The following is a 13,006-nucleotide window of genomic DNA, read 5'->3' on the forward strand; positions in this document are numbered from 1 at the left end:
AGGCGTGAGCCACCATGCCCAGCCGATTTTGTTACATTTTTAGTAGAGATGGGCTTTCGCCATATTGGCCAGACTGGTCTCAAACTCCTGACTTCAAGAGATCCACCCGCCTCGGCCTCACAAAGTGCTGGGATTATGGGTATGAGCCACCAAACCTGGCCAGAATCTGGTATGTTTAACAGAAAGCAGAGCTAGGAGCTTAGAAGTAGAAACTAGATGAGCAAAACTATTGATTATATTTGAAACACATTAAGCTCTTCTTTTCTCTTCTCCTCCTGAACACAAGCAAGTAGCTGTCTGGAAGGAGGTTGGAGGGGTTGCGGTCGGGGAGCGGGAGTCTCAGGGCCCATAATGGGTTTCAGAGGCCAAGATGGGTAAGGAGGTCATCCTCCCAAGAAGATGGGAAGGCTGGACAGTGACAGCTGCAAAAGATTGGCTACTTTCAGGGGGATGGATCCACTAAGTAAATATATTGCCAGCCCGGTCAACATAGCGAATTCCCATCTCTACTAAAAATACAAAAATTAGCCGGGCGTGGTGGTGTGCACCTGTAGTCCCAGCTACTCAAGAGGCTGAGGCAGGAGAATTGCTTGAACCTGGGAGGCAGAAGTTGCAGTGAGCCAAGATCACGCCACTGCACTCCAGCCTGGGCAACAGAGTGAGACTCCATCTCAAACAACAACAAAAAAAAACACTGGAAGCCAGATTTCTTTTTTTTGAGACAGCGTCTTGCTTTGTCACCCAGGCTGGAGTGCAGTGGCACCATCATGGTTCACTGCAACCTCGGCCTCCAGGGTTCAAGCGATCCTCCCACCTCAGCATCCCCAAGTAGCTGGGACTACAGGCGTGTGCCACCACACCTGGCTAATTTTTAATGTATTTTTCTTAGAGACGAGGTTGCCCAGGATGGTCTTAAATTCCTGGACTCAAGGGATCCGCCTGCCTCAGCCTCCCAAAATGCTGGGATTACAGGCATGAGCCACCATGCCCAGCTGAGTGGTAGGGATTTTGAGCTGGGGTGAATGGAGATTGTAGGTCATTTGCATTTTTAATCGGCTTTACCTAGAAGAGAAGGCAACTTTCTTCTGTCTTCATGACAGGAGGTACTTTACAACTGAGAGCTGAGTCATGTACCAAAGTTAGGCTCTCACTTTCCTGGGGGAGATAGGAGTGCTATTTCCTTTTATGTTTACATTTCAAAGAGATAGTTTCCTGGGTCCTGGTCACTCATCCCCGTAATCCCAGCATTTTGAGAAGCCAAGGCAGGAAGATAGCTTGACCCCAGTTCAAGATCAGCCTGGGCAACATAGTGAGACTCCATTTCCTGGGCTATCAACTGGCAAGATACTTTTTTTTTTTTTTTTTTGAGACAGAGTGTCATTTTGTCGCCCCCAGGCTGGAGTGCAATGGCGTGATCTTGGCTCGCTGCAACCTCCGCCGCCCAGGTTGAAGCGATTCTCCTGCCTCAGCCTCCTGAGTAGCTGGGATTACAGGCACTTGCCACCACACCTGGCTAATTTTTGTATTTTTAGTAGAGACAGGGTTTCAACATGTTGGTCAGGCTGGTCTTGAACTCCTGACCTCGTGATCCTCCCGCCTTGGCCTCCCAAAGTACTGGGATTACAGGCGTGAGCCACCGCGCCCGGCCAAGACTTTTAAAGAGGTTTATATCCATCTCAAATGGACAAAGAAATAATTTACAATGACAAGTTTTCTCAAGTAAATGCTCTAAGAAAAGGGAGGTAAGGGGCCTCTGGTTAGACCCTCTGGATTCTGAGGGCCTAGAGGCAGGAGGAAGCCTGTCAAAGCTTAGTCAAGCTGAGGGAAACATTATGGCAATGTTGGTACACTCTGTAAAGCTGACCTGCCCGTGTTCAAATCCGAGCTCCACTGCTTAATAGCTGAGTGACGTGGGGCAAGTTTCTTAACCTCTCTAGCCCTGATTTCCCCATCTTGTAAAATGCAGGTGATTAACACTTACTTCATAGGATGGTTTTGTAGATTAAATATATTAATCCAAGTACAGCGCTTAATACAGTACCTGGCACATAATAAATGTATTATTTGCTGTGGGTAATTACTTCATCATTCTGAGCCTCAGTTTCCCCAATCATCCCATCTGAAAATATGTGGAAAAGTCAATGAGATGATGGCTGTAAACTGATAGCATAGACTTGGCATCTAGTAAGACTGTCTTTAATCACTAACACAGCTGGGCACGGTGCCTCACATCTGTAATCCCAGCACTTGAGAGACAGAGGCAGGAGGATCATCTGAGCCCAGGAGTTCGAGACCAGCCTGGGTAACATAGTGAGATGCCAATCTCTACAATACAAATAAAAGTTAAATTAGAATTTAAAAATCTCTGCCGGGCATGGTGACTCACGCCTGTAATCCCAGCACTTTGGGAGGCCAAGGTGGGTGGATCACCTGAGGTCAGGAGTTTGAGACCAGCCTGACCAACATGGAGAAACCCCATCTCTACTAAAAATATAAAATTAGCCAGGCATGGTGGCACATGCCTGTAATCCCAGCTACTCGGGAGGCTGAGGCAGGAGAATCGCTTGAACCTGGGAGGGGAGGTTGTGGCGAGCTGAGATTGTGCCATTGCACTCCAGCCTGGGTAACAACAGCAAAACTCCATTTCAAAAAAAAAAAAGAAAAATCATTAATACTCCCAACACTACATTTACCATCACTGATGTTTCCCTCTATACATGTATTACAATATATGTGTTTCAGAATAAGAGCTCATACTCTTATTGATGTTCTATTTTGTTGCTATTCTCCTTATTTGCTATTATTTTGTTGTTACCTCACACTACTCCCCATTATCAATAGTAATATTGGCTATCAATAGCAATATTGGCAATATACTGTTATGATCTCACTATTCCCCACATCTGATCCTCCTCCCATCAAGCAGTCGCAAAGCCTACCAGGAACTCTCTCATTCCCAAACCAGGCTTTTCCCCTCCAGTGCCTCTAGGGCCAGGCCTTCATCTGATTGGAAGGAGATGGAGGTGGGGCTCAAGCCCCAGGTCCCCAACATCAAGCAAAGACCAACAGCAGCACCCCCGGGTCCTACGGACAAGTGGGACACAGTAGGTAAGCCCAGTTAATGACTTTTTTTTTTGAGACGGAGTTTCACTCTTTGCCCAGGCTGGAGTGCAGTGGCGTGATCTCGGCTCACCGCAACCTCCACCTCCTGGGTTCAAGCGATTCTCCCGCCTCAGCCTCCCGAGTAGCTGGGATTACAGGCATGTGCCACCATGCCCAGCTAATTTTGTATTTTTAGTAGAGACAGGGTTTCTCCATGTTGGTCAGGCTGGTCTCGGACTCCGGACCTCAGGTGATCCAGCTGCCTCTGCCTCCCAAAGTGCTGGCATTACAGGCATGAGCCACTGCACCCAGCCTTAATGACTCTTAGTAAACCAGATGAAGCCGGGTGCAGTGGCTCCTGCCTGTAATCCCAACACTTTGGGAGGCCAAGGCAGGAGGACTGGGCATCATAGCAAGACCTCATCTCTACAAAAAATAAAATTAGCCAAGTATGATGGGATAAGCCTGTAGTCCCAGCTACTTGGGAGCCTGAGGCAGGAGTTAGAGGTTGCAGTGAGCTATGATTGGGCCACTGCAGTCCAGTTTGGGTGAACAGAGACCCCGTCTCTAAAACAATGCAGACGGCTGGCTGGATGACAAGGCGGGTGGAGCCTAGGGAGGGTACATAAACTCATTAGACAAAGCTCTCTATTCCCTGGCATTGCTAAAAGCCCCATTCGCCCCTCCATGCTGCTTAATGGTTTCGCCCGGTCTCCCCCTCACCAGTGGGACCACCCACATGCAGGCTAGACCCAGGAGATTAAAGTTCAACCGTGACTTCCCCCAGGACTGCGGCTCTAGGTCCCATATCTCTCCCGTTAAAGGCTTTATGATGCCCACCCTAGCTCAGCTAGAGAGGTTATTGCGAGAAACAAGGTGGAAGTGACTCCTTTAAAGCACTATACAAAGTAATTAAATCTTTATTGAGGCATTTATGTGCCAGAAACTGATCACGCACAGACGTAAGGCACGGTCCCTGCCCTCGAGGAGCTCACAGTCTAGTAAGGAAGACATATGGGGAACCGATTCCCCAAAGATGGGGGGAGTAGGGGAGGCAGTGCTTAGAGTGGGGAGCCATTGTCCCACCCACCCCACGCTCCAAAGTCCAGGCTGGCTAGGAGAAAGTGAGTAGGAAGCTTAGCATCCTCTCTCTCACCTTCCCCGTGACAGCTGACTTCTCTCACTCTGTCCTAACATCACAAGAGGACAAGCGGAGAGACAAGGATGAGAAGGATACAGGAGCTGTCCTCAAAAAGCTAGAACACCCCTGGCAGAATATATACAACGGTATTTTATTTCCCAAAGCCGCAAACCAGCGCAGCAGAAGCTGGGGATACTGGGGAATGTTGGAAAAACAGGGGCTGGGCCAGCCCAGTCCAGTGGTGGGAACAGGAAGTGATGAGAAGAGGGGTACCCAGGGCCAGAGAAGTAGGTGAGAGGGAAATTTCCAGGTGGAGAAGCTCACAGTAGGACACCAGCAGCCACGGCCAACAGAAGGGCTGCCAATCCAGCTGTGGGAGCCACACAGCCTTTATTATGGGGCTGCTGGGGCCCCCCTTTTGCAGGATACTGCCCTGAATTGCTGCGGTCCTGGTGGCCAGCAGCGCCTCCAGTCAACCTGGGCTCCTCATCCCGGGAGGCCTCGTGTTCTACTCCCTGTCTCGGAGTCTGACTGGTTGGCGCTGGCATGGGTTTGGTGGTGGATGTGGGTCTCACTGGGGCCGAGGTAGAAGTGGTGACAGATGTGGTTGAGGCCACAGATATGGTTGAGGCCACAGTCGTGGGCTCTGGAGGGGGCAGCCGGACAAGGGGTGGGATTCGAGGGGAGAAGTAGGTCTTGTTGCGGAGGTCAGAGTTACAGCGGGACCCCTGGCAACAGGAGCCACTGAGCGTAAACCCTGGGCCTGTTACTCCATCCCGAGTGCAGAATTCATCCTGGACACAGCCCCGGACAGGCAAGGACACAGTCACATTAGCTGCAGGAAGGAGACACAGATAGGTCAGTGGCTGGAGGGAGAGAGGTTGACATGGCCAGAACAAAACTTAGAGGCATCAGACAAGAACAGAGAACCTGACTGGGCATGGTGGCTCACGCCTGTAATCCCAGCACTTTGGGAAGCCGAGGCAGGTGGATCACTGGGCAACAGAGTGAGACTCTGTCTTGCAAAAAAAAAAAAAAAAAAGAACAGAGAACCCCCAAAATGAGACAGAAAGTCTCTGCATCCATTAATCCCAAAATCTCAACTCAGGTCCTACTATGAGAAACAGACAGACTCACTGTCTTTGGCACATGGTGGATTAACATTTTCCATTGTGCTTTGAATGGAAATGTGTGTAGGCTGAACCAAAAGTAGGGTTTAAAACAAAGGCTTAGACTGAGATACAAGACCTCTCACAAGACCACAGTGCAGAACAAACTTCCTCTACAACCCTCTCGCCATTATCCCCTTAGCCTTCACCCTGGCTTTTACCTCCCCATCAGAATTTAGTCTTAGAGTCAGAGTTACATCTCCACACCAGGCTCAGTGGTTCACGGCTGTAATCCCAGCACTCTGGGAGACCTAGGCAGGGGGATCTCTTAGCCCAAGAGTTCAATACCAGCCTGGGTAACATGGCAAGACCCCACTGTTACCAAAAATAAAAGGAACCAGTCGTGGCGGTGCACCCTGTAGTCCCAGCTACTTGGGAGGCTGAGGCGGGAGGACTGCTTGAGCCCAAGAGGTAGAGGCTGCAGTGAGCTATGATTGCGCCACTACACTCCAGGCTAGGCGATAGAGCAAGATGCTGTCTTTAAAAAAAAATAGTAATAATAAAATGAAAAAGAACTACATCTTCCATAGCATAACTGGCAGGGGATGGGATTTGAAGAACTTCATTTTCCATGGTTACATTTCTCAATAGTCTGGGACAGGCGGGGGACCCCTTGAGTTTTAAGGGCTAAGAACTAGAGATTCCCCGCAGTGCCTGGGCAGAAGCTTAGAGGCTTAAATACCTCTTAAGTACCTGGCAGCCCTCTATGGAAATGCATTTCCCTCCAAAACACTCTGGGACAAAGCATCACTATCCCCACACTATTAATATGTTGGGGGAAGGGACTGCATTTTCCATGATGCCCTACGATACAAGCACTTAGGCCCCACGATTCCCAGAATGCGTCGCAGGTGAAGGAAACGCTTTGGGTAAAGGGCTCCCTACCGCCCAGGGTGCTTCAGAAGCGCTACCACAACTCCCGTAGGTCCCGTGCTCCGGGGCTCCCTCACCTGCCGTCAAGGTGACGTTGCCGTCGAAGCAGCCGTTGTAGACATGATCGCTGGCGTTGTAGCAGCTCACGACCGGCGGCGATGTACCCTGGCACGCCTCCCGGCTCAGGCCCACACAGCTGTAGCACTCCACGCCGTTGGGCGGGTATGCACTCTCATTACCTGCGAGGGGAGCCGAGAGGAAGAAAAGGTGTCGAAAAGGTTCGGGAACCGCAGCTCGTCCTCTAGCCCCGCCCCTAAGGCCTGGCCCCCGCACTATCGATGACCCCGCCTACTAGTAGCCCCGCCCCAGCGCGCAACCTCGCGGCGCCTACAGCCAGAAAGTCCCTCTTGCTGCCTCTTGGCCCCGCCCCAGAGTGTGACCCCACCCCCAGCCCAGGTCGAGTACTCCCGCCTCTGCCACGGCTCCACCTCCATCTTAGCAGGCCCGAATGTGGCTCCGCCCCCGCAGCTACGGCCCCGCCCCCACGGACCTGCCGGGTCGAGCGCCCGCGAGGTGAGGTTGAGCTTGGCGTTGCAGCGATCCTGAGCGCATTGCTGCAGCTGGATGAACGCCAGAAGCCCGTGAAGATCCAGGCCGCGGTCATTCTTGCCGGGGAGTCCCGAACCGCAACCCCGCACTGCCAGCGAGAATTGTCCGTGGACTAGGGAGAGGGACAAGGGCGGGATTAGCTGTGGGCGTGGCCTCAGATGGGGCGTGGCCCAGAGTTGGGTAGGGTCTGGGAGGGGCGGGGCCTTAAATAGGCCAACACCACAGGACCGACAGGCAGGAATTGGCGGATGGACGCCCCCAAAGAGCCGCTCAGAGCGGAAAGAACGACCGAAGCAGGGAGGAGCGGGGTCACGGAACGGGGGCGGAACCTCAAAGAGCTGAGTCGGAGGAGACAGCCTGGTTGACAGGCAGGGATGGGGAGGTCTCATTGGTGGAGCAGAAAAAGTGCATAGGACGTGACCTCGTTCCAAACCCGAGCTCTCCCAGTCCGCCCCACCCAGTTCTCAACTCTCTGCTCCTCGCGCTTGTAATTGTTAATAGAGAAGGCCTGGCCTGCAAGGCTGTGTCGTAGGGTCCCGGCCAGGCTGAAAGGGAGGGGTGGGGCCGCGTTAAAGGGGCGTGGCCAGATCCAGAAAGGACTATAAGGAGGCGGGGCTGGGCCGGAGGAGCCTGCAGTGGTGTGCGTGGCCCGGGGGTCTCCACTCACTGGTCTCCACCGCCCCCACGGCCTCGGTGCAGACGTCCACGCCCGGCGCGCACTTCACTGTCTTCATCTTGTTCGGGGAGCATCCGTCATCTGCTTTCTGCACGCAGCTGTAGCACTCCAGGGCCTGCGCTCCTGGGGGAGCGGAGCCGAATAGACCTGAGCCCTCCTTGCTAAAGCGTCCGCCCCCAAGGAGAAATAGTCCTTCCCATGCCCTCTGTCCCGGGATTAGATAGTCTTATTGCACACACTTTTCCAGGGCAGGAGTAGGGAAAAGCTTTCCACAAATCGAAGCACGGGAATCACTGGACCCTTTTCCTTCACACCCACTATGCCAACTGTGGGCACATCCTTCCGACAGCCCTATATGCCCACTGTAGGCGATCCCCGCCATGAAGCCCCTCATCCCGGGGTAGGAAGGATACCTCCTCACGGTTTTCTGCTCAGAATGAGAGAACTTTTCCCACAGTGTGTGGGAGAACTTTTCCCACAGTAGACTGTGCTCAGTGAGGGATCCCTTCCCACAGCCCCCTTCTGCTCAAATGAGAGAACACTGCCCACAGCTTCTCTGCCCAGGACAGGGAACACTTTTTTCTTTTTTTTCTTTTTTTTTTTTTTGAGACGGAGTCTCGCTCTGTCGCCAGGCTGGAGTGCAGTGGCGCAATCTCGGCTCACTGCAACCTCCGTCTCCTGGATTCAAACGATTCTCCTGCCTCAGCCTCCCGAGTAGCTGGGACTACAGGCTCGCGCTACCGCGCCCAGCTAATTTTTGTATTTTTAGTAGAGACGGGGTTTCACCATGTTGGCCAGGCTGGTCTCGATCGCTTGACCTCATGATCCGCCCGCCTCGGCCTCCCAAAGTGCTGAGATTACAGGCGTGAGCCACCGCGCCCGGCCTAGGAACAGGGGACTTCTTTCTACAGCTTCAGGATAGGAAAATTTTGCCCACAGCTCCCCTTGTCCGTGGTGGGGAACCCTTCCTACGGCCCATGGTGGAGGACCCTTCCCTCTGCCTCCCTTGCTCAGGATGGGGGAACTTTGCCCACAGTGCCCTCTGCTTATGTGGGGATCCTTCCCACAGCCTTCTCTGTACGGGGCCAGAGGAGCCTCCTCCCTAAGAGCCCCCACTCTACCCCCTCCACCTCTCCGGGCAGCAGACCCACCTCCGCGAAGCAGCAGCAGCAGCAGCCAGCCTGCAGTCCAGATCATGGCCTGGGCACCTGCTTTCCTGGCGGGGTCCATGGCTCCGTCCTGCTCCCTTGGCGTCCCCCCTGGGTGTGCCGCCTCCGAGCTCGGGCCCTCTTACCTGAGCCCAGGATGAGTAACCTTGCCCCAGGCAACCCCAGCCTTGCCCAACCGGGCCAACTCAGCGTCGGCTGTGGGGCGGGGCCCCGCCCCTAGGCGCGTCATCCACAGGGAGAGCGGTCCCTGCCCTGTGAAGTTGCCAAAGAGGGAAAGGGTGGGAGCTGAGGTTCCCTGACAGCTCGCGCGAGAAAGTCTGTGTGTGTTTGGAGTGGGAGAGTAGTGGGGCTTAAAGACAGGCTGGGGCTACTCGACATTCAGTGTTCGGTAACTGTTAAATGAGCATCTACAGTGTGCCCGGCTTTGGTCTAGGTAATGCTGGAGATGAAGACAGAACCATCGCCTGTCCTGGCAGAGCTCACAGTCTGATGGGGGAGACAGATGCTAATCAAATAATCGTACAAATTGGTGTTTACCAAAGAGACTAAGACACTGAAGGAAAAAGTGTAGTGATACAAGGAGATGTGCAGTCTAGAAGTGGGGGCTGGTCGGTGAGGGCTTCCTTGAGGTTATCTGAGATGCAACCTCAAGGGCATGCAGGATGTAGCCAGCTAGACCAGGTCAAGAGAGGGACACAGCCCTTTACAAGCAGAGGGAACAGCACGTGGGAGCACCTGGAGGTGGGAGGTAGGATGGACCATTCAAACATGGAAAGGAGAGCAGTGCTCCTGAGCTCAGAAGTCCATGAGAGAAGGGCAGGAACTGAGATGAAAGAGTCAGGCAGAGGCCGAGACACTCAGGGCATTAGAGGCCCCGACAAGAGATTTGGATTAATTTTGAGAATAGTAGAGAACCTTTAAGAGGGTCTAAATGAGCTGGAGGACATAATAGATTTGCTTCCTAATATGATCAACCTGAGAAATAGTGCAGCTAGCCATCAAGAAGTAAATGGAGGCCGGGCGCGGTGGCTCATGCCTGTAATCCCAGCACTTTGGGAGGCCGAGCCAGGTGGATCACTTGAGATCAGGAGTTTGAGACCAGCCTGGGCAACATGGCGAAACCTCATCTCTATTAAAAATAATAATAATAAATTTAAAAAAATTAGCCAGGTGCAGTGGCGTGCACCTGCTGTCCCAGCTACTCGGAAGGGTAGGGCAGGAGAATCACTTGAGCCCAGGAGGTGGAGGTTGCAGTGAGCTGAGATCATGCCACTGCACTCCAGCCTGGGCAACAGAGTGAGACCCTGTCTCAAAAAAAAAATTAAAAATTTTAAAAATTAAAAAAAAGTAAATGGATCTGAGAGTAGGATATATGATTTTAAAAAAGGAAAAAGAAAAAGAAGTGAATGGCAAAAGAGAGTGGTTGGTTCGGCCAATGGAATACTACACAGCAATAGAAAAGATCCAACACCTGATATATGCAGCAACATATCTCAAAAACTTTGTGTTGGGGCCAGGCACAGTGGCTCACACCTGTAATCCTAGCACTTTGAGACACCAAGGTGGGAGGATCACTTGAACCCAGGGGTTTTGAGACCAGCCTGTGCAACATAGTGAGATCCCATCTCATTTTATTTTAAAAAAAAGAAAAAACTTGGTGTTGAGTTTAGAAAGCCTTAAACAAACAAACAAAAAAAACATACTGTGTAACTCAATATATATGAAGTTCCAGAACAGACAAAACTAACCAGTGGTAATAGAAATCAGAACACATGTTACCTTTGGGAGGGCATGGCCCCAGAAGGAGCAACAGGGAGGAGCCCCCACGATCTTCATCTAGATGACAGCTGCATGTGTGTACAGATACGTTGAGAATCACTGATTCAGGCCTGTCACTGGACGTATGTTATTCTTCAATAAAAACAAGGTAAAGAATGTCACTGTGGACTCTGTGTAAAAAAGGAAAATGACTCTAGAAGGGGTGAGAGAGAAGGCCAGGAAACCAACAGGGGGCCGTGTAGTTTTCCATGGAAGAAAGAGAAAAACAGCCCCTAACAACTGGGAGTTGGCCTGACACACACAGTGAGGCCATGGAGTTCAACTGCACATAGATAATTTCACAGAGCACCAACCTGGACAAGGCCACACTGCGACAGTAAAGGATCAAGAAAAAAATCAATAGCCTGGGCAACACAGCGAAACCTCGTCTCTACTAAAAATACAAAAAATTAGCTGGGCGTGGGGGTGTGCACCTATAATCCCAGCTACTTGAGAGGCTGAGCTGGGAGAATCACCCGAGCCTGGGAGGTTGAGGCTGCAGTGAGCTGAGATTGCGCCACTGCACTCCAGCTTGGGCAACCAGAGTGAGACCCTGTCTCAAAAAAACAAAAAACAAAGAAAAAAAAAATCAAGACCAATCCATAGCCATGTCTCAACACAGAAACAAACAAGATCATTGTGCAAACCGCAGAATGACTAAGCATCCCCATATCCTGGCTAATATAAATGACTGCTTATATTATATTATAAAGTTACAACTTTAACCTCACTTTATTTCTCCTGCCTCATAAATGAGATTTATGCAAATGCCCAACCACATCATTACTCCTCCTCTGTTTAACAGTATCCAAACTAGAACGAGGTCCCACTTCCTTGCACCATTCCCAAGACCACCACACACAAGCCCAAATCTTAAAATCAATCCTTTCTGGCCAGGTGCTCACACCTGTAATCCCAGCACTTTGGGAGGCCAAGGGGGTGGATCACCTGAGCTCAAGAGTTCGAGACCAGACTGGCCAATGTGGTGAAACTCCATCTCTACTAAAAATACAAAAAATTAGCTGGGTGTGGTGGCACACACCTGTAATCCCAGTTACTGGGGAGTAGGGGCTGAGGCAGGAGAATCGCTGAACCTAGGAGGCAGAGGTTGCAGTGAGCCGAGATTGCGCCACTGCCCTCCAACCTGGGAGACAGAGCAAGACTTTGACTCAAAAAAAAAAAAAAATCAATCCGTTCTAACACCCTTTTACTTAGACACCTCACAGTTACCTCATGGTGTGTTTTCTCCCTCATTGCAAGAAGCAATAAACCCAACTTGTTCAACCACAGGTGTGTCCCTGGTGGAGAACATTGACACAGGCCAGAGCGGATGTACTTGGCCAAGGGTGTCCCAAAGGAAAGGTGAAGAGTGGAAAGATCTAAAATATTTTAGGAGGAAGAACAGGTAGGGATTACTGATGGATCCAATGTGAGGGAAGAGGAAGTGGGAGGTTTCCAAGCTAATTCCAGACAGTTCTTGCCATAAACCACATCATGACATTAATAACAATGGTAACAAAAGTCATAATAACAACAGTGACTGAGTATCAAGTGTTTGTTTCCCAGAAACTGTTTTGAACAGGGGGCATGCATTATCTCATTTAATCCTCACCTGTAAGTATGGTTATTAGCATTTATTAACCACCTACTCTGTGCTTAGCACTTTCTGTGAATCCTCTCTGAATGTCACGACAGCTCTGCAAAGAGAGAACTAAGTCTCATTTCACAGATGGGAAAACTGAGACTGGGAGAGGCTTGGAAGTGGCAGAACTGGGATTTGAATCCAGGGCTGTCTCCAAAGGCCCCCATGCCATTTGCCAAAGTCAGAGCCTGGCTTTAGGCCTGAGATTATATTTTGCAATGACCCTTAGTTTTACAGCCAGACAGGCATGCATTTGAATACCAACTCTGCCCCTAATCTGCTGTGTGACTTGATCAAGTGACTCCAGTTCTTTGATGTTCAGAGGCTTCCTGTCTAAACAAAGACTATGACAAAAGCACATGCATTCAGTGCTTCCTCTGTGCCAGGCAACTTTCCACACCCTTTACACACAATCCTAGGAGAGATTTCTATGATGGTCAATTTACAAATGGGGAAATCGAGGCAGGCATGGGGGGCTTAACAACTTGCTCAGGGTCACAAAGCTAGGAAGTCACAATGCTAGGAGACAGTATTTGAACTCAGGCAGTCTGGCTTAACTAACAGTACCTATAATTAGGTACATGGGTCCATTGGATATCAGCTGTGAAACTTTGACAATTACTTGGCCCCTGTGTGCCTCAGTGCCCTCATCCTCATCCATAAAATGAGGGTCTTAGTAGTACCCACATCATACTAGGTGCTATACTGCTAGGGCATCAATGTTATATAGATGTGAAATACTATACTGCTAGGGCATCAATGTTAAATATATGTGAAATGATTAAAATAGGGTCAAATTCTAGGAGC

General features: G+C 50.7%; 1 protein-coding gene across 2 annotated transcripts; it reads right to left on the reverse strand.

Annotated features, from left to right (window-relative positions):
• Nucleotides 1-3,999: 3,999 nt before the first annotated feature.
• LYPD3 (LY6/PLAUR domain containing 3) lies at nt 4,000-12,456 on the reverse strand. Of its 2 annotated transcripts, XM_024926768.5 has the most exons (5): nt 8,722-12,456; nt 7,562-7,693; nt 6,836-7,006; nt 6,363-6,524; nt 4,000-5,078 (listed from the first exon to the last, which is right to left on the reverse strand). In XM_024926768.5, the coding sequence occupies exons 1-5, from the start codon at nt 8,798-8,800 to the stop codon at nt 4,564-4,566; spliced, it is 1,059 nt and encodes a 352-aa protein (XP_024782536.2). In that variant the 5' UTR covers nt 8,801-12,456; the 3' UTR covers nt 4,000-4,563. The 2 variants fall into 2 exon arrangements, with proteins under 2 accessions (XP_024782536.2, XP_063455662.1); XM_063599592.1 differs by having other exon boundaries at nt 4,002-5,078; nt 6,836-12,456.
• Between the last annotated feature and the right edge of the window lie 550 nt (nt 12,457-13,006).

Source organism: Pan paniscus, chromosome 20 (genome assembly GCF_029289425.2).
Source record: "Pan paniscus chromosome 20, NHGRI_mPanPan1-v2.0_pri, whole genome shotgun sequence".
NCBI lineage: Eukaryota > Metazoa > Chordata > Mammalia > Primates > Hominidae > Pan > Pan paniscus.